Source organism: Cynara cardunculus, unplaced genomic scaffold (genome assembly GCF_001531365.2).
Source record: "Cynara cardunculus var. scolymus isolate 2C unplaced genomic scaffold, CcrdV1 Un_Scaffold_589, whole genome shotgun sequence".
NCBI lineage: Eukaryota > Viridiplantae > Streptophyta > Magnoliopsida > Asterales > Asteraceae > Cynara > Cynara cardunculus.
The window spans coordinates 13,091-31,982 of record NW_020200591.1 but is presented as its reverse complement, the minus strand read 5'-3'; the positions used below and the strand labels follow the sequence as shown (position 1 = coordinate 31,982).

The 18,892-nt window shown below is 33.5% G+C and overlaps 1 protein-coding gene across 1 annotated transcript; it reads right to left on the bottom strand.

Moving 5' to 3' along the window:
- Positions 1-5,823: 5,823 nt before the first annotated feature.
- On the bottom strand, positions 5,824-14,201 carry LOC112501812 (chloride channel protein CLC-c-like). Its single transcript, XM_025105540.1, has 8 exons — positions 14,024-14,201; positions 13,710-13,899; positions 12,452-12,652; positions 11,493-11,670; positions 9,241-9,503; positions 8,719-8,988; positions 7,378-8,506; positions 5,824-6,287 (listed from the first exon to the last, which is right to left on the bottom strand). The coding sequence occupies exons 2-8, from the start codon at positions 13,886-13,888 to the stop codon at positions 6,198-6,200; spliced, it is 2,310 nt and encodes a 769-aa protein (XP_024961308.1). The 5' UTR covers positions 13,889-13,899; positions 14,024-14,201; the 3' UTR covers positions 5,824-6,197.
- Between the last annotated feature and the right edge of the window lie 4,691 nt (positions 14,202-18,892).

Sequence of the window (18,892 nt, the reverse complement as noted above, 5' to 3'; positions counted from 1 at the left end):
TTCTTAGGAGTCTTATCATAAGTCTGAGGAGTATAGATAGAGGAACAGAATCCTGTATCCTTTTTCTTTAACTCTCTCTGTGTTTGGATCATGGAACATTTAGTTTTAAGATAATCTATAATTATCTTAGCTCTAACTGTTGCATTATCCCATTGAGCATCAATGGTTGGTTGATCTTGCTTCCACTTAAGTTCTATTTCTCTTCCCAATTCTCCAGGTAATTTTGTAAAAATCCTGTTGCAAACATTTGTATCATAATAGTTACCAGAAATAGCAGCAAGATGAACAAAGTCATTTAGAAATAAAACAATCTTTTTCCAATCATGGAGTTGGAGTTGTTCTAGATCTCTGAGTGCTTCATTTTGTTTAATAGATAAGCCAGATAAGGTATCACCACCATTAATAATTCGAAGAACTGTTGAGGTGAAATTCCTTATGTTATTACCTTGTGMAACAAGTTGTGCAAGTGGTTCAGGAAAATGTTTTTTCCAATCTTCCCATGCAGCAAGTGCAGTAGTTCCAAGATAGTTTTCAGCAATAGAAATCATAACTTCTGCATTAATGTCTTTTTTCAAGATATTTAGCAGTATAGTCACGGTGAACTTCTTGAGACCAAGTTTCTAAGTATGAATTCCATAACTGAGGATGAATATCAGTTAGATTCAATAAAGGTGTAGATTTCCAAGTAAAAGTTGGATCAGKTGGCAATCTTCTTCCTTTATTCCTGTAACTTTGTGTAGGTTCAACATAACCTTGGGCTTGAGTTCTAGGAGGTCTACCTGTTTCATAAGTCATGCTTTCCAGTCTTCCAGGTAAAGGATGAGTAACAGAGGATCCACTTCCTTCATTCATGAGAGCAAAATTAATGGTCTCTACAGAATCTGATAAGAAAGAGTCCAAAGRATCTTCATCTTTTGGAGTTATTCTTATATTTCCTAAATCATCTTGATAGATAATTTGTGATTCATGAAGTTGTCCTTGTTTCTTAAGAAGAACTTCCATTTCATCAATCTCCTTAGGATCAAGAGTATAACTAAATAATTCTTTGGGGTAAAATTTTTTATGATCTATCTTACTCCATCCAGTAGGTTTGATATCTTCAATTTTAATCTTGCTTGACTCAGGAGGAGTATACTTGACTAAAAAGGGTTTGATTTCATTTGGGTTACTAGAATCAAAGTACTTAGAGTCTTCTTCTAATGTATCCCATTCATCACTTAATTCAATATTCATAAAACTAGTGGAAGATCTATGAGGGTCTTCATCAGTAGTTCAGTTTCATCATCAATATGTGAAGATGAGGCATTGTCCTTATAATTTCTAAATCTCAGGGATTTAGATCCACTAGGGTTGATGTAAGAGACATAACTTGTGGGGACAATAGTGGTTGGTTCTCTGTGAAATGGAATGGTCCATTCACTTCCAGCAATGGTTTGAGAATCAATGTGAACTGGGGGTATCATTTGTATTCCTCTAGAAGACAAAGTCTGTATGATTGAGTCAATATCAACATTATACTGACTTCCCATTATTCCAGTTAGTCTTCCTAAAAACACAATTTCTACTCCAATATTTATTCCTATAAAGTTTTCATATCCTAGTGTTTGGATTTGCAAAGTAACATGCTTACAAAAATCACTAACACTTAATGAAAAGTTTTGAGGAGCAATATAAGCAACACCTATATTGTTATTTAAATCAATTTCCATTGTTCCTATAATAGCTTGATCAAGATTAGAAAATCTATTGTCAATCAAGACTAACAAGGCTTTTGTTCCTGCACCAGTTCTATGATATCCTTTAACTGCAATAGTTAAAAGTCCAAAGTGTAGAGTATTTCTGCTGGTTTGTTTTAATCTAATACTAGCTTCTCTAGTCATTAAATTAATAGAAACAACTCTTTCTTGTGGTACAGCAAGCATTTGTAAACTATGGTGTCTAAAAAGACCAGAGTTTCTTTCAAACATCCCAGTAGAATAAAGTCTAGTAGGATTGAAGGCTTCTAACTGATTATGGCTGAGAAGTTGCATACTTCTATCAACATTAATCATATCTTCAAGTCTTGAAGCATTAGAAGGTCTTCGAGCAAATAAATTTCCTAGGGTAGTGAAGTTTAGCCTAGTTTCTTGTCCAATCATCTGAGATATGTGATTTTCAGTAGAATCATTTTCATTGATAGTTCTGGATCTACCAAGGAAAGGAGTTCTAACTGCCATTTTGCTTGTAAACAAGAAAATTTGTTTTAACTTTAGGAGTAGTTTTCTTTTCAAAAGTTGTTGAAAGATTCGAAAAATTCCCAATGAGATTATTTAGATCTTCTTTAAAAGTGAGTTTATCAACTTTGTGATGTAAAGATACTAAAAGAGAGATAATTATATTGTTTTGTGAAATAACCAATTTGTTTGATTCTGAAGCAATATTACTTGTCTCAGAATAACCAATGGGTTTTGGCAAATTCTGTTGGTTACAAAACTTATAAGCTTCTTCAAGTACTTTACCTTCAAATTTTAAGTTCATTTAACTTCGAACCAATTTTTCAATTTGTTCTAAATGAAACTTAATTTTTTTCAAACTGATCTTGGGATTTTTCCAAAACTGCAAGAACTTTTTCTTGAGAAATATAATCTTTTGAAATAGCCTGACTATTAATCAAAAAATTGTATTTCTTTTCAAAACTCACAAGTTTTTCTTCCAAAAAAGAAAAAGTTGTTTTGAGGCATTCTAATTTATTCTCTAAATTAAGAATAGCTCTGTCTTTCTTAACTAATAAATCATGAATATATTGCCAATGATGGGAATGTTTATTCTGATTTATTTCAAGATTTTTTCCAAGATTTGTAATTAAATCAACAAGCACATTAAGCTGCKAATTACTACTATGAAAAATGTGATTAACAGACTCTTTATAAAAACAACACTTAATACTATTATTATCTAAGGAAGTAACAATTCTACTTGACTGAGATAATTCTAGATTTAGATACTCTAATCTATTCATAAACTAAACAAACTTAATACTTAAATAAATTTAAGCACAAGCTCTGATACCAATAAAAAGGGGTTGGGCTGCAACGCAGTTTGTTAGTGTGTAAAGAAAACACAGTTCTTTAGACACTAGGTCTGGGTCTCAAAGAGGTTAAACATCTAAAGATTCAACAGACATTCATTAAATATATCATTTTCTACTAAAGATAAATAAATATTTTCTTCATTGAAAGCAAAAATCCAATTATCATTTTGACAGAGGTCAAAAGCAGCATCTTTAGTTTTATTATCTATTTTTAGATTAAAATAAAAATTTCCTATAAACTTATTGATGTCTTTAAAAACTTTTCCTGCAATATAATGTTTTACATCTAGAGTTAGAACATCAGAAGCTAATAAGTACGTTAGGTTCTTTTTGAGATTTTCGGATTTAAATATTTCATAATCAACAAAGCAATAACATCCACAAGGACATCCACATATAAGAGTATGTAAAGGATCAGGATGAGGACATTTACTATAGTGAGGAAAATATGAATTAATGCTAAACATCAGGATTTAGACTAAATATTTAATTCAAACAAGAAGAAAGAATTAGAAAGCTATTATCAGAGGTTGATAAATATTTATACATATTATCTTTTTAATCAAAATTTATAGGGATAAGATCTTATTTTTCATATATCATAACACCCATTTGGTAGAAATATTATCACTTCTTAAGAACAATTTTTAATAAAGAGTCTAAGAAAGATGGATAAAAATTTATTTAAAAACTCACCTTTTCAGATTAGTTCATACTTTTTCCCCTAAAACGCATTCATTGCTAACAACGGGTACTTTTTCTGAATTTAAACATCCTTACGTCTTTTGTTTTTAAAGAAAATTTTAGCTTTCTCAAATTTTTATTAAAATAATTTCTTAAAATTACAACTAGGACAAATCCCAGAGGTTTGGCATGAAGCCTGACAGATATACTCCTGGCATGAGTATGAACTAATATTAACCAAATATCTTTATGATATAGATTTTAAAGAGCTTATCCTCATAAATAAAGATTAAACAGATAACACTTATAAATATTTTACAACATGAAATAACTTCCTAATAAGAGGCTTAGCCTGCCATAAAAACTAACCTTGTATTTATACAGTCGGTTGATTACAGAAATAGATGCTTACAAACTAAACTTCAAACTTACAATATTTGAAACTCTCTAATATTTTTCTCTCTCTATGTAGGTGATCTGAATTTTCGGTGTGTTGTGGTGTGTTCAAACACTTACAAGAGAAACTTATTTATAGGAAAGGAAAAGCAAAAACAACCGGCTACCGAAGGCTAATACCGGATACAAATTCAACATATAAACAGTGAAAAGTTGGGAGCACTACTGAAAAGTATGCCACAATTTTCATACTTTAAAAAAGCAAGATGCTTTTTGTCTTTGTCTTTGTCTGCCACCATCATCATATACAGCTGTTAAGATAACAGGTGTATCTTTATGCTTTACAGAAATTTGTCGGCCAGTCTTTTGAGAGCTTTTTCTTTGAAAAATATTCTCCATTTGTCTTTTGCTTCTTCATCATCATTATAGAAATTGAGAAATGTGTAGGCAGCAATTGCAGATGGAATATAAATCTTGACTGTAGGAGTCTCTCCAAAGAGTGAATATTCTTCAGATGTTAATACTTCAGAGTTCCAAAAGAAGTCTGAGTAATAAACATGATAATACCATATCTTTACTTCATCAATAGATTGTCCAGAAATATATTGCCAGTTGGGACAATGAAGTAACAATTTGTCTTCCCAATCTGAAGAGAAATTCTTTGATAGTATCTTGATGACTGAACAACTAGGCTTAGGCTCAGATTTCCAAAATTTTGGTGGTGAAGAATAAATGTCCACCAAGATGAGATAATCATCATAAGTTTTGACCGTTTTAATAGCTTCAATTACTCGAACTGGAAGCCAATTAACTTGATCAATATCAGATAGGATTAGTCCGCAAAGTAATCCATACTTGAAAAGATCATGAAAACTTATTTTTTCATTTCTAAACATTTGTTCAGATGCAGAAGATAAATCAATCTGAACTATTCTAAAAAAATATTTGTTTTTCATACACATCTCATAAATTTTTTATCCTTACCATATTCATCCGGTAAAGTACAATGATTTGGTATTCACTTACCCGAGTAAGCGTTTGGTAAACGGCCGCTTAATCAGACCTCTTATTCTAAATGGTCCTCTTTCGAGAGGTTTGGTGTGTGCCCATGGCTAAAGGTGGTGGATCAAATTTTGTCATCCATGGAGTGGGAAAAGGAGATTTAAGTTTATGTTTATGTTTTCTTTTTCAATGCTCACTATACTAATCGATTGGTGAGGTAAATGTAACTGTGATTTACACTTACATATTACCCACCACCTTTGTTAGATGTAACTCTCTTCACAACCTTTTACAAATTCAAGATTTTCCTCGAAACAGTCTTTCTAAGTCCAAATGGTTGTGAAAAACATACATTCTACACCTAAACCTTACTCCAAATAAGATATATACGTATACATTTGGTTTTCATGAAAATGTAGAAAAATGAAAAATTTAAGGAACACCCTAGTAACCGTTCATCTAAACAGTATACACATGTACATACAAGTAATTAAGTTGTTTCTTGGTTTCCTTGTACACGTGTATCTTACAAGTTGCTTACAAGTTATTGTATTCACACGTGTATACCGTCTAAATGAACGGTTTACAGGGTATTGCTCAGTTTTTTTTTTCCGATTACATATATTGGAAATGGATGTGACGGTTGTGAAAGGAAGAGTGAAGTGGGTTAGTTAAAAGAGAAACTTATCACAACATATTATTGACATATAGTTTAAGTTTATGTTCTTATAATTGGAAAACAATACGATCTCCACTGCCTACAATCAATAATACATCCATACAACCCTCTATTTTTCTCCTTCTCTCCCTCAAAAAAAAGTACAAAGAATAAAAATAAACACTTTCAAACCAATATTTTTAAAATTTATTTTTGCACTTCATTAAAGAATAACATTATTCCCAGATCAAGACCATGTTTTGTTGACGTTACCGGCATATTTGACACTTGACGAAACCGCATCATGTAGTCTCATGAATTCATAACAGTGATAGACACACAATGCTGCCTTCGTATGATGGTAGCTCCCGGTTTACTCCTCCTCATCTACTTGTGTGGGTCGATGTGTGGGTAGAGTCCCAAAATGTGCTCTGGCATGAAATCATGCCGTGTCAAGATACCAACTATTGGTGGCCTCTGCAAAATCACGAGACATAGGATTCGTCATTGTTACTTTCCGGTGATTTTGGTGAACGAAAATATGTAAATGAAGAACAAAAGTGGGATGTTGATATTGGCAGTCCCATGTCGGGAAGGGCAACTTACATGATTACATATGAAGCTCTAGAGGTTTAATATGATGACATTGAAGGGGCTATTTTGTTAAATGACCTTTTATGAGAGTCAATTTTTTTTCAAAATTTTACCAGGGATAGGGTGTTTAACACCAAAGACGGGTTATAAACACACTCATTTAACTAAATACCCGTTATCAAAGCAAGAATCATTTCATATTTTTTCTTTTCTTTTCGAAGTATATAATATTTATACATGGAGAATACTCGCATATACTTCTAAATTTGGTGAGAATTGAACCCTTGAGCTCTTTGGATGTTGGACTCTACCCGTAACCCGAATACCACAGGCCTAGTGACCCTTTGGCATCATTTCATGTTTGCAAGTCAAATAAACCCGTGTGCAAGAGCAAAGTGACCAGAACGATAGGGATAGGTGACTCACGGATATCGGGTGTGGCAACTTGTGAGAGGGATCGACACCAATGAGCCATGCTAGACTAGTGTTATGTTAATTAGTTATTACGTATGGTCTAGGGACTAGTTTTGTCATTTCTGTATTCTGGTATTAGGCATATATAGGTTTCCTTTTTCTTCTTTATTTTGTATTGTTCTTTTTTATACTCATGGCCAGCTTGCGACTAATCCATAACAAGCAGGAAAATCTCCGATGGCCCAGTGGAAACTCGAATTAACGACGTATGGGAAGGAGCCCTAAAACCTAGCTTTATTTGTCGGTTAAGTTGACCCTCAAGGTTTATATTGTTCTTTTTCGTAGTTCAATCTTAGGAAACCTAGCCAAGCTTTGGCTCTCAAATCTGTGCTCCTCTTTATGGTTTTAATGAGAACTTCTAATCATTCAATATGGTATCAGAGCAAAAGGAAAAGGAAGGCCATATATACCTAATACTAGAATACATAATAACTAATTAACATGATATTAGTCTAACAAGCCACATCATGTAAAAGAAGAGAGAAAAAGTAAAGCTTACCCCAGGAGTCTTTGGCACTACACACAAGTGCCGAAGGCCGAGCTCCCTAAAAGCAACCGCAGCTTTTGCTAGAGACATGGTCTCGACCACGGTATATGGTGATGTATTGGTGATAGGATGGAGGTCAACATACATCTCCATCTCCTCGGGATTAATCTCCAAATCCTCGAGCTTGAGGCCTTTCCCCGACCCTGCCTTTGCGAAATCAAAGGCATGGTACCTTTTTAACGTTTCAGCTCCACTCAAACGCCGATGTGCCGTGAATATCTTTCCTTTGAGCAAAACAAGCAAGTGAGATCTCAAAACAAGCCCACATAGTTCAGGGGCATCAGAAATAGGTGGCTCATCAATAACTGGAAAACCGTTGTGTGATGTCATCCTTAACGAATGCACAATGTTACCCACTTTCTCGACACCAGAGAAAGTTATCAAAGGCCCGGAAACAACATCACCTGCCACCAACTGTCTCATATATGGCTCAGCATGTGCTTCTAGAAACGGTAATCCCTTCATTACTACAATTTGGTCATAGACTCCCTTGTTGAAGCAATCGGCCACGGTTTTTGAAATAAGGAGGACGAGCATCATCAATGGAAGCATGAGAAGATTATTAGTGAGCTCAAGAAGTATAACACAGAGGGATACTGTCATTCTCATTGTGCCACCAAGAAATGAGGCAGCTCCAAGTAAGGCAAAGAGACCAACATCAAGATTGGCAATGGGACTAAGGAGTCTGCCAACAAGACGGCCATAGGATGCTCCAGCAAGAATTACAGGGATAAAGAGCCCAGAAGGAATTGCAATGCCATATGTTATGATTCCGAGGAAGTACATGGCAACGAAGAAGAAAATAAGACTAGTTATGCGAAATTCATTTGTATTAAGGGAACTGAACAAGCTTCGAATGGCATCATCATTGGTGGTTAGTAAAAGGGAAGCAAGATCATTATAGTGACCATCTGGACATTGAAAGCTTTTGTAGCTCCCAGAACGGCCTTTCGTGGGGCATTCTTCCTTCAAATTTGAGGGGCAAGGAATGCACCTTGCAAGCCAGGGAACACCATAGGCACAACAAGAAGTTAGGATTGAAATGATAATGACCAGAAGCACCCTAAAACCAGGACCTCTCCTGCAATTTATTTCAAGAATCAGCAAAAGAAATTTAGAATCATCTGATCATTGAAAAAAATATTCTTCTGTGCATGACATTTTCTAAGATGTGCCAATCTGCAAGTAATCTTAAGGATTAGAGTGGTTTCTTCAAAAATATAAAGAAGATAATATTGATGTATGTTTTTTATGTAAAAAGAAAGACTAGTAGAAAATATGACAAGTGCTTACTCATTGATGATGCTATAAGTACGCAAGACCTTGTCAACAAGATAATTGTAGATGCTTCCAAAAATTCCTCCAATAATTCCAAGTAGCATAATGGCCAGGAGATCTATGGTATTATAAGCAGGTATGGAATTATTGATATTGAACATGATGAGACCTCCGTCCCCAAATAACCCACACTGCCCGTTTTTACAATATTCTATGAGAGACTTCAAAACCACAGCCACTACAGCAGTAGTGAAAAAAGTTCTCCAAAGAAGAGCACTCCGCCACCTAGAAGATATTGAGAATGAGATTAGATATTCCAGAAACATGTACACTACTAGAATTGGTCCATCTTTCATGACCATTGGATTTTTTATAACTCCAAGCATCCAGTGGATCAATCAACAAAGAATTGACCAATAATACTTGCTTCTATTTCTAATGATGCTCCACTAAGTTTTGTAATCATTTCATATGAATAAGTGTGTTCTTCTATTTTATAATTATTTCCAGGGAGGAAGGGGAGAGAGAGAGAGAGACCATGAGGCTGCTTCTTCAAGAGCAAAGAGGACTCCACCGACTGGGGCACGAAAGGCAGCCGCAACACCAGCAGCAGCTCCACATGTGATCAAATCCCTTCGGTCCCTATCATTTTTGAAAAATCTAAGCCAATTCCATGTGATATGATACTTGCGAGAACCTCCCTGTCCAAGTAAGTTGGCTATGCAAGCACCAGTGTGAACCATGGGTCCTTCTTTTCCCACAACAAATCCAGCAGCAACTCCAAAAATTGATCCAAAAATCTGAGCAATTATCAAAATGAGGGATTTCAGACTTATATGAAAACAAAAACATTTTAATAAGGCCCTCATCAGAATAATCTGCAGGTCTGTTATCAGCATCAACTGCAAAATTATAACCGAAAAGCGGTAACATATCATAAGAGCTTAAGTGTAGAGAAATATTACATTACAAGGAAACACCTACACAAATTTTAAGATCGGTAGTAGCATGAGGATGGCTAGTGCCAAGTTGCACACATGTCTAGTATTCTATATACAGAAAGATTGTGTCATTTTAGTATGAATTTTATCTTTAAATCATGGCTAGACTTACTCCTTTTGTTTGGCCCATTGGACTGCTTTGTACACCATACAGTCCCACCTCGCTTAATGGGAAATGCATGCTTTTGAAGAGCAACACTATGGAATCTTGGTATCAACCTAGCTCCAACAAACAAACCACAATCCCATAGCCAGCATCACCTTTATTTGTTATCTCTACCAGACAGGCACCACTTCGCGCTGCCATCTCACCCCACTTTAAGATTACAATTGTAATCTGAGGTTCCAACAATCTTAAATTGACAGAGAAGTGCTTCCGTTCGACTCATTGTTCTTGGAACACTAGCTGGCAATTGCTACTAGAAAGTTTCATCGTTCTTGTAACCCTAGCCGGTTGATTTTTTGAATCCTCAATTGTTGTTGCATTATGTCATCTGCTGATTCTCAAACTCTAAATCTCTGTTCAATTGTTGTGATTTGAATCCAAACCTACACAGGACTGAAGCAGCAACAACTTGCATTTTGATATAACTGATGCTTAAGTAACTCTGATCACATCACATGTGGCAAATGGAAGTGAATAATGATGTGGATGATTGGTAAAAATGAGCACCTGATGTGGACTCATAATATGCTGACTTACTGACATGGGAGATCGTATAGCAATTTATATTGTGTACATGTGAAGTGCATTTTATTTTTAAGTAATGCAAAGGAAAGAACCAGATTTTAGTACTCTCTTATTTAGCCCTCATAGATTGAAAGAATTATGTTTGTCCCCCAGACGGAGATGTATGTAGTACAGTTTTCAATTTGGCTATTTTGGTTCACTGTTTCTCTCAATCACTTCGTTCGAGGTTTTGGCAGAGAATATCGTAACAACCCAAGAAGGGAATATGCATATTACTTGAACCAGTTTTAGAACTCAATGGTTGTGTGCTTTGCCATTCCAAGTATCATGATGGGATGTGTTCTGTTACTTCTATTGCTGAGCACTGAAGCATTACATGTATCATTTGGTATGCTAACGAATTAATCTCCTACTTCTGTGGTCCAAGAGGAGGCTTTCAGGATTCATTGGTTGACTAGGTCTTTGTATGGTTTTAAACAAGCTCGGGTTTTATTATCATGTTTAGCAAGCTCCAGGGAAAATAGACTCCAGGTATAGGTATAGCCTATTGACTACGGTCATGAAAATAAAATGGTTTCAGGCTTTCTAGGTACATGACATTGTAATCATACAGCTTCCGAATTTCATATTTCAAAGAAATTATGTACAAAAGACTTGGCGGGTGTCAATACTTCTTGGTTACTGAGGTAGTTAGGTTTCACAAAAGACATCCTTTTGGAATAAGTATGCCATTGGGCATCTTAAGTAAGATTGACAATTTTTAGACTTCGGTAAAATAGATCTCCAATGACCCCGAATGTCAAGATATATTTAGATGGTGGTTGGTTTTTCAATGTTCCAGAGAGGAGCAAAAGACTAGTTCGTAAACTCGATTATCTCATTGTCATAATTGGTTTCGATATTTACCACAAATAATCTGAAGTCTTTGAGCTTTTCAGAGTGTAGGCAATTAAGTAGGCAAATTGAGGTTCATAAAGTAATATTTGAGTGCATTTTGTTAGTAATGAGCTAACAAGCTTTATGTGCCAAAAACAGAGTTAAAGAGGGAGGGGAGAAGAGAGAGAGAGAGACTACATGATTATGCATATGGTACACACCTTTACAAAGAGGGTGCTTGGAGCCAGAATAGAATGGGCATCAACACCATTGAGATAAGCTTTAACCTCAGGGATCCCAGAACCAGCTGCTGCTGGGGCAATATAAGCACAAAGAACTGCAGCGCAAGTTGCAAGAGCCACATTACAACCAGCCAATGCTGCAAATGCCTGGTAATAACTGCAGTTGGAGTTAAAAAGATTCTTAGTCGCTTCATAGGTATAAAAGCTGGTTCTAAAATTGTTTAAGTAATAGCAAAATTCAATGCTTTTAGAAACGCAATACAGACAGCTAACCAACATTTACACTTAATCCACCCATCAATAAAATATGCCTTATGTATAAAGATAACCATGAAGCTTGTGGCAGCCTAGGAGCAGTAAAATAGCCAAGGCTCCTTTAAAAAACCAGGAGCTATTATAGATGTGGTTCAGCTTTTCGGTTCCACAATTTACGGGCAAACGGCAGAAAGGCTCATTGTGACCATCTACTAGATGTAAGGTGCTCAGTATGCTATCTAAAGGTAGACACCCAGTGACACCACCACATACTCAAATCTAGGTAAAACCACAATACAATACTAAAAAATAGATGAAAAGTTTAGATCAGCAACACACAATTCCTTTGACTTTTTTCCTTTCAAGATATTAATCAGGATCCCGCTACTAGCTGTATTTGGTTGGGTATTGTTACCTTACATGACTTAGAAAAAGTCACGATGATAATACTAAGCAAGTCTCTATAGAATATTTTGCTTCTCACTTCAGGCAATCAGCAATAACTTTTTTGAAGAGCTCATCAAAAATTTAGGTTGGAGGTAGTAATAAAAGTACAATCAAATGTTACATCAACCGCTACCAGCTAATTACCTTAAGTTTTAAAAAAGCCAAACATTTCCTTTAACAAAAAGCAGACGCAATTCATTAATAAGAGCAAAAGGGTGGCAAAATTTTAGGCTTACTTTTGCTTAAGCATAAGATTGCTGGTTAGAAGAAGTTTGAATCCAGCAATGTTCTCCACTGCGATGTTATTGAAGAAGGCTACAAGCCCTGTAGCTAATCCTATAAGAAGTACTAGCGTCCATTTCAAGACAACATATTGAAATATCTGTACCTTCTTCCTGGATCTCCAATCCTGCTTAAAGAGATCATTTTCTACAATTCTGCAGAAATTGTGAATTAAGATGATTGTTGAAAGTATAATTAGTAGAAAACAACAACAATACGGTAATAGAACAACCTTTATGTAGCAAGATGAATTTCAGAACATCACTAGCACAAAAGGCATCTTTGATAACCCGTAAATGTCATATGGTTTACATCAAGTTATGGTGGTACGGAAATGCTTTCAGAGTAGTCATATTATTGATGACGACAGAGCATAACCAACCAAACAGATCATACAAGATTTATGAATTATTGTCATGTTTCCATGTGTTAGAAACAGTTGGCATCAAATTGCAGCAAAAGGATAACATCAGTTTCAGGTACATAAATAATGCTGCAAGTTTCTCCTCATCAAACAGACAATAACAACAATCTATTGTATTCAAAATTGTTGCTTTAACTTTTTCATTATCTTATTAACAAAACAATTTCAGATCATGAGGTTCATTAAAGCTCAACGTATATGATAAAATATGGACTAAAATACATACCGTCACAAGATTTGGGGTAAATGATTTGGATATAATTACAAGATTTGGTATCTTTACTTAAACCCATATCGACTCCTGTTCCATTTGTCATCCTGTTCAAGGTTCATTCACCTTGAAAGAAGGTCAAATTCAAGGTCAACCCAATGAACATGTGAATTAAATTAAGTTTTCAGTTTTTCCCTCCGAGCAAATCATTCACTTCCGAAATCACAAGTCCCAAAAGCAATCAATGATGAGGGAAAAGTTACAAACTCAGAAAAGCACCTTTATATTGTTGTCACTTTTTAAGTTGATTTCCCTTTTGGTGAAGTATTACTATATTCTGTCATATATGCAAAGGATCAATTATCTATTAAACATATCCACTAACTGTTCATATATATAAACCCAATACCTGGGTTATAAATAGAAATCAACAAATACGAACAGTAAATCAACGAGTTTTGGTGCAAAAAGAAGGTTTCCGCTTACAAAATTAACGTCAAGATAAGATAATAAAAAGATGATAAAACAGATCGGACATGGAAAGAATGCGATGGAAAGAGTGAGAGTTAGCAATTACTCGTAATCAAGAGACTCGATGGGACAAACATTAGCACCAACGATGGCAATCTGCGACGTCGTATTGACTCTGCTCTTCAATAGCAGTGGCTCTCGTATCATATCTCTTTCATCAAAAGCCGATCCATTTCTCTCCATCTTCTCTGTTCCCTCGCTTTCAATATCAACATTATTCTCCATCAATCTCTTCACTGACGCAAACACAAAATCTCGAAATCAGTAAAACTCAAAGCAGAATCATCATCAGTTTAAATCCACTTAAAATCAGAAGCAAATTACACTAATTATCGACAAAAAAAAAAAAAGCAAACATACATGATACTGTTCACCGAAATTCTCCCTCTTTTGAAGCCTCAACGCCAAGATTCTTACAAGGAGTAACCAAATTTCTGAAGCTTTTTCTCAACGACACATTATCCTAACAGCGATCTTCGAAAGTTCTTGTGCGTTTGTTAGCTTCCTGTGTGAAGGAAAAGCCGCGATGGACAATCTTTTCGAGTATGAAACAAACAAAAATAATGATAAAAATAAATAATTCCAGAGAGAGAAAGTGAGAGAGAGAGAGAGATGATTGAAGGATTCGTAACCTTTATTAGCAGCAAATTACTTCACGAATCCAATAGGAGGCGTGTACGATCACTTCTCTTCTCTCCTCCTTCAATTTTTAAAGCTTGGTCTTAATCTCTTAAAATCTAATGGATTTATGGGTGTTTTGGATTGCTTATAAAAATAATTTATTGATTTATTCTGGTATGACATCAATAATAAGCACTTTTGAGTGTTTGGATAAACAACTTATACCGTTATCAAATTAGTAATAAGAAGTTTTTGAAGAAGTTAAACTCTTCTGACTTATAATAAGTTGATGAGTGCTTTTATAGAAAAGTATAAGTTGTTTCAAATAAGCAATTCCAAACACCCCCTTAAGTGGATCCGATCCGATTCAATCATTTATTCGATGTTGGATTTTGTCATTCGATCCGATCTGATCTGATCCGATTAACATCGGATATTCGATTCGATCCAAATCCAATGGGTTATTGAATCGGATCGATTTCATCCATTAGATGTTACTATCAGTTATTTATCGGGTCATATTGGATTTGTCCAATCTTTTGATCCAATTAATCCACCATTTCAACAAATTATTTATATATTTTCTTGAGTAATTAAAAAAATGTATAAAAATATCAATTAAAAACCAATATGGTAAAACGTTGATAATTATATATAGCTATTAATTGGATATTAGTTGGATGATAATTGGATAGAGAATTAGATGATGATTGGATTTGATCGGTTCGGTTTTATTGAATGTTGGACTCTCATCCAAGAATCAACCATCCGATTTAGATGTTGAAATTTTGAATCGGTTACAATTGGATATCCAATTATGGTTGGTCGGTTCTGATTGAATCGGTCAGTTTATATTGGATCGTATGACTTTCTACACACTCCTAACATTAAGAATACATTATATAAGAAACTCCATATCTTTATCATAATACATAAATTATACATATACATATAGAAATAGTCCCAAATAACTCAATGATGTAGTATAGAATAACAAAATAGAAAAGAAAAAACTGTATATTTTTATTAACAATAAATCTTTTAAATAAAGACGATAGATTATATAAAGATAATGATAAATATAGAAGCAGATTTATTCCATAAATAATTCTGAATATTTATGGCTATCTCTATCGTCACATCATTTTAACATGGAAGTAGATTTACTCCATAAATAACTCTGAATATTCATGTCTAATCTCTATCGCCACATCATTTTGACGATAACTCACTTTTCCTACAACAAATAACTTTAACTTTAAATATTAAGTTACTAAACTTTGATTTTTTTTAATTTCAGATGATTTAGTTAACGAACTTTTTTAATAATAAATAAATCGTTGAACTTTTAAAAATTGGTTACATACATTCTTTTAACCCAAAAAATGTTACTTATAACTAGTTAGGAAAATTTTAAAGTAAAAAAAGACATAAATCAGTTGTAGGGGTTGTTTGGTTGGTATAGATTGGAAGGTTTTGTTGTTTGTGAGAGTTGTTTTTATAGATGGAAGAAACGTGTTTTTTTAATCCGGAGGGATACGTTTGAAAAAAAAAAACTTAGTTTTTTGCTTAAAACTTACCAAATAAGTCTTTTTTTATATTATTAAGTCACTACCAAACAATCATCTATTATGTGTAGATGATCGAATAAGCTGTGAGTTCTATTAAGCTGTTAACAAACTAGCCCTTATTGTTTCCAAACCTCATGGTATTGAAACAGCTGGTACCTAACTGCATCGCTCTCCCTTGCAGCCCCACCATCGTTGTTGCCTAGTCATCGATCTCCTTCATTTTTGTCTTTTAAATTTCTATTTTTTATAACAATTTAATGGAGTACGTATAGATCGATATAAGAAACTTAGTAGATAGGAATTGAGGAATATCGTTTCACCTAAGCTCGCTTCAATACTTTGTTGATAGGTTTATTGTCACTATGCAAGTGTTCAAGAGGTACAGTCAACCTTATGACGTCTATTTGGCTAAGAAAAAATTGAGGAACAATAGGCATTTTTACATCATAAAAAGAATTACAAATTTAAATATACACATGCAATCATATATGATTAATTAAATATCAACAATTATCACATATGAATTAATTGTACATATCACATGTGATATTTGGTGAAACTTGTGATCAAAAGTGTTTTTAGATTTTTTTTATATAAACTTGATAAAAAATTACGAATTAATTAAAATTAATGATAAATAAATCTAAAAAGATATAATGAGATCTTTAAAAATTTATCCAATTTTAAATGGTAATTATCCTAATTTTTAAAATTATTTCTTAATTTATGGTATTTTTTAATTAATGAATTATATGGCTCATATTCCTTCTCATATTCTCACACATTGACCGTCTTCTTGTTTGAACACGCACGCACACACGCACACGGACACACATGTGCGCGCGCGCACACACACACACACACACACACATATATATATATATATATATAGGTCGGTCGTAAGGTTTCAGATGTCCATGACAAAAAAAAGACTAAAAATTGCTCGTACCCCATACCCACTTTTGTTCGTAATGCATGTCTCTTATTGAAATTTGTCCACAAATGCGAGTTCTAGTGCATAGCAATTAAAGCTATTACACAACATTTTGAACAATTAGAGATATAAGCTATTGCATAATATGTTAGCATTAGTGACGAAAAATTGCTACTCAAGCTTAAACTATACATGCATAGAGAACAATGATACAAAATATTGGGGGAGGGAAAATATCATGCGAGAAATTATCCGATATTTTACAGTTAAAGCGGTGCATATTGACCAAATGAAAGGCTATGATCAATTCTTTACTTCTCAAATATTTAGCACTTCTAAAATGAACCTCTCCCTATATATATATATATATATATATGTGTGTGTGTGTGTGTGTGTGTGTGCGCGCGCGCGTGCGCGCATATAGGGTTGGGTTCCGTAATAAAGAGAGTTGAGGTGATAAGCGTAAAAAGAGATCTCTACCCTTGAATTCACATATGGATGAGATGCATCGAATCAATCACGATTCATAGCTGATTTTGATATTAAAAAAGATCAATAGTCCAGATCTTTTATTACGTTTCTCACATGATACTTTATGTATGCATATATTCATATCATAAGATTTATACGAAGAACCCGAAATGAATGTTCAGAAAAACATATACGCACGCTATTATACTTCCGTAACTTTTAAGTTACATTCTCAAATAAGATATTTATTTACAAGTTTAACTTATTAACTTATTTTTTTTTTGGTTATTTTTTCCAAAAAAATGATTTAAATCAAATAAAAAAACATTTTACAATTAATATGACAAAAATATAAACTTAAATAATCGTTATTTTGTTTCTGTTTAAACACCCAATCAGAAAGAAACAGAAAAAACACGTGTTATTTAAAAAATAAGTTGCAAGCTGGAGACTTGTTTGACAGTTGATATCCAGTGGAGGTAGTGAACCATAGCTGACGTGGAATATTTAAAAATAAAGAGCTTATTCATTCTGGTATAAATGTTAGATCAATTTAAAAGCATAAGAATGTAAAAAATAAAATTCAATGCTCATGTCTTTCAATTTAAATTAAAATCACAAAGTCAACAAAAAGACAAAAATACCCTCACACAACATCATAAATTTATATCATATTTTTTTGTTTATTTTTTGAGTTATTGAAAAAAAAAAACTTTATTTGACGATCATAAAATCATCTAATGGATTTAAGTGGATCTGATCCGATCTAATTCAATGGATGTTCGATTTTGTAATTGATGCAATTCAATTAACATTGAACATCCGTTTCAATCAAATCCAATGAATGATTGGATCATATTGGTTCCACCAATTGGATATTACAATTACTTATCCATTGGATCAGATTGGATTCATTCAATATTTTGATACGCTTTTTTCAATCAATTAATTAACCATTACAACCAAATATTCATATATTTTGTTAATTTATTAAAAACCACTACAAAATAATATCATAAAATCTTAATAATTATATGTAACTATTAATTCGATGGGTAGTTGGATAAGTAATTCAAGGGTGAATAGATGATAATAGAATGGTCAATGAATTGGATCTGTTCGGTTTTATTGGATTCTGAACTGCCATTCAAGAACCAACCTGGATATTGAAAATTTGGATCTGATCCGATTCTATTACAATTGTATATCCAATTACGACCGGTCGGTTTAAGTTGCATAGAATGACTTTCTACATACCATTGTAATTCAATAAGCTTTAGGGATATTTACTCGTTGTTTTTTTTATAACTATACCCTTATATTGAGTGTTGCTATATGCACCTCTATACAAATCAAGCATAGTCAGCTAATTTATTTATCAACGATTAAGATGTGATTTTTAGTTAATTTCTCAAATATAGTCCTACAAGAACATTAAATAACGGGGGAGGCTAATGGCACCCCTATGGGTTATCATTGGCACCCCTAAGTAGCCTTCAAAATGATTTGTTTTATGGTTTTTTGTGTTTTTTTGTTCTTTTGTTATTATTAGTTTTTATTTTATTATTATTTAAAGAAAATTATTAATTAATATATATTATTTATTTTATTTATTTATTTATATTATATTTT

Bases quoted from the DNA above. Each gene is read 5' to 3' on its own strand.
- LOC112501812 (XM_025105540.1), bottom strand. From the start codon at position 13,888: ATGGAGAATAATGTTGATATTGAAAGCGAGGGAACAGAGAAGATGGAG. The intron at 9,504-11,492 runs GTGTGTACCATA...ATAATTGCTCAG, and splicing joins CAAGCACCCTCTTTGTAAAG to ATTTTTGGATCAATTTTTGG. The intron at 8,507-8,718 runs GTAAGCACTTGT...AATAAATTGCAG, and splicing joins ACTTATAGCATCATCAATGA to GAGAGGTCCTGGTTTTAGGG.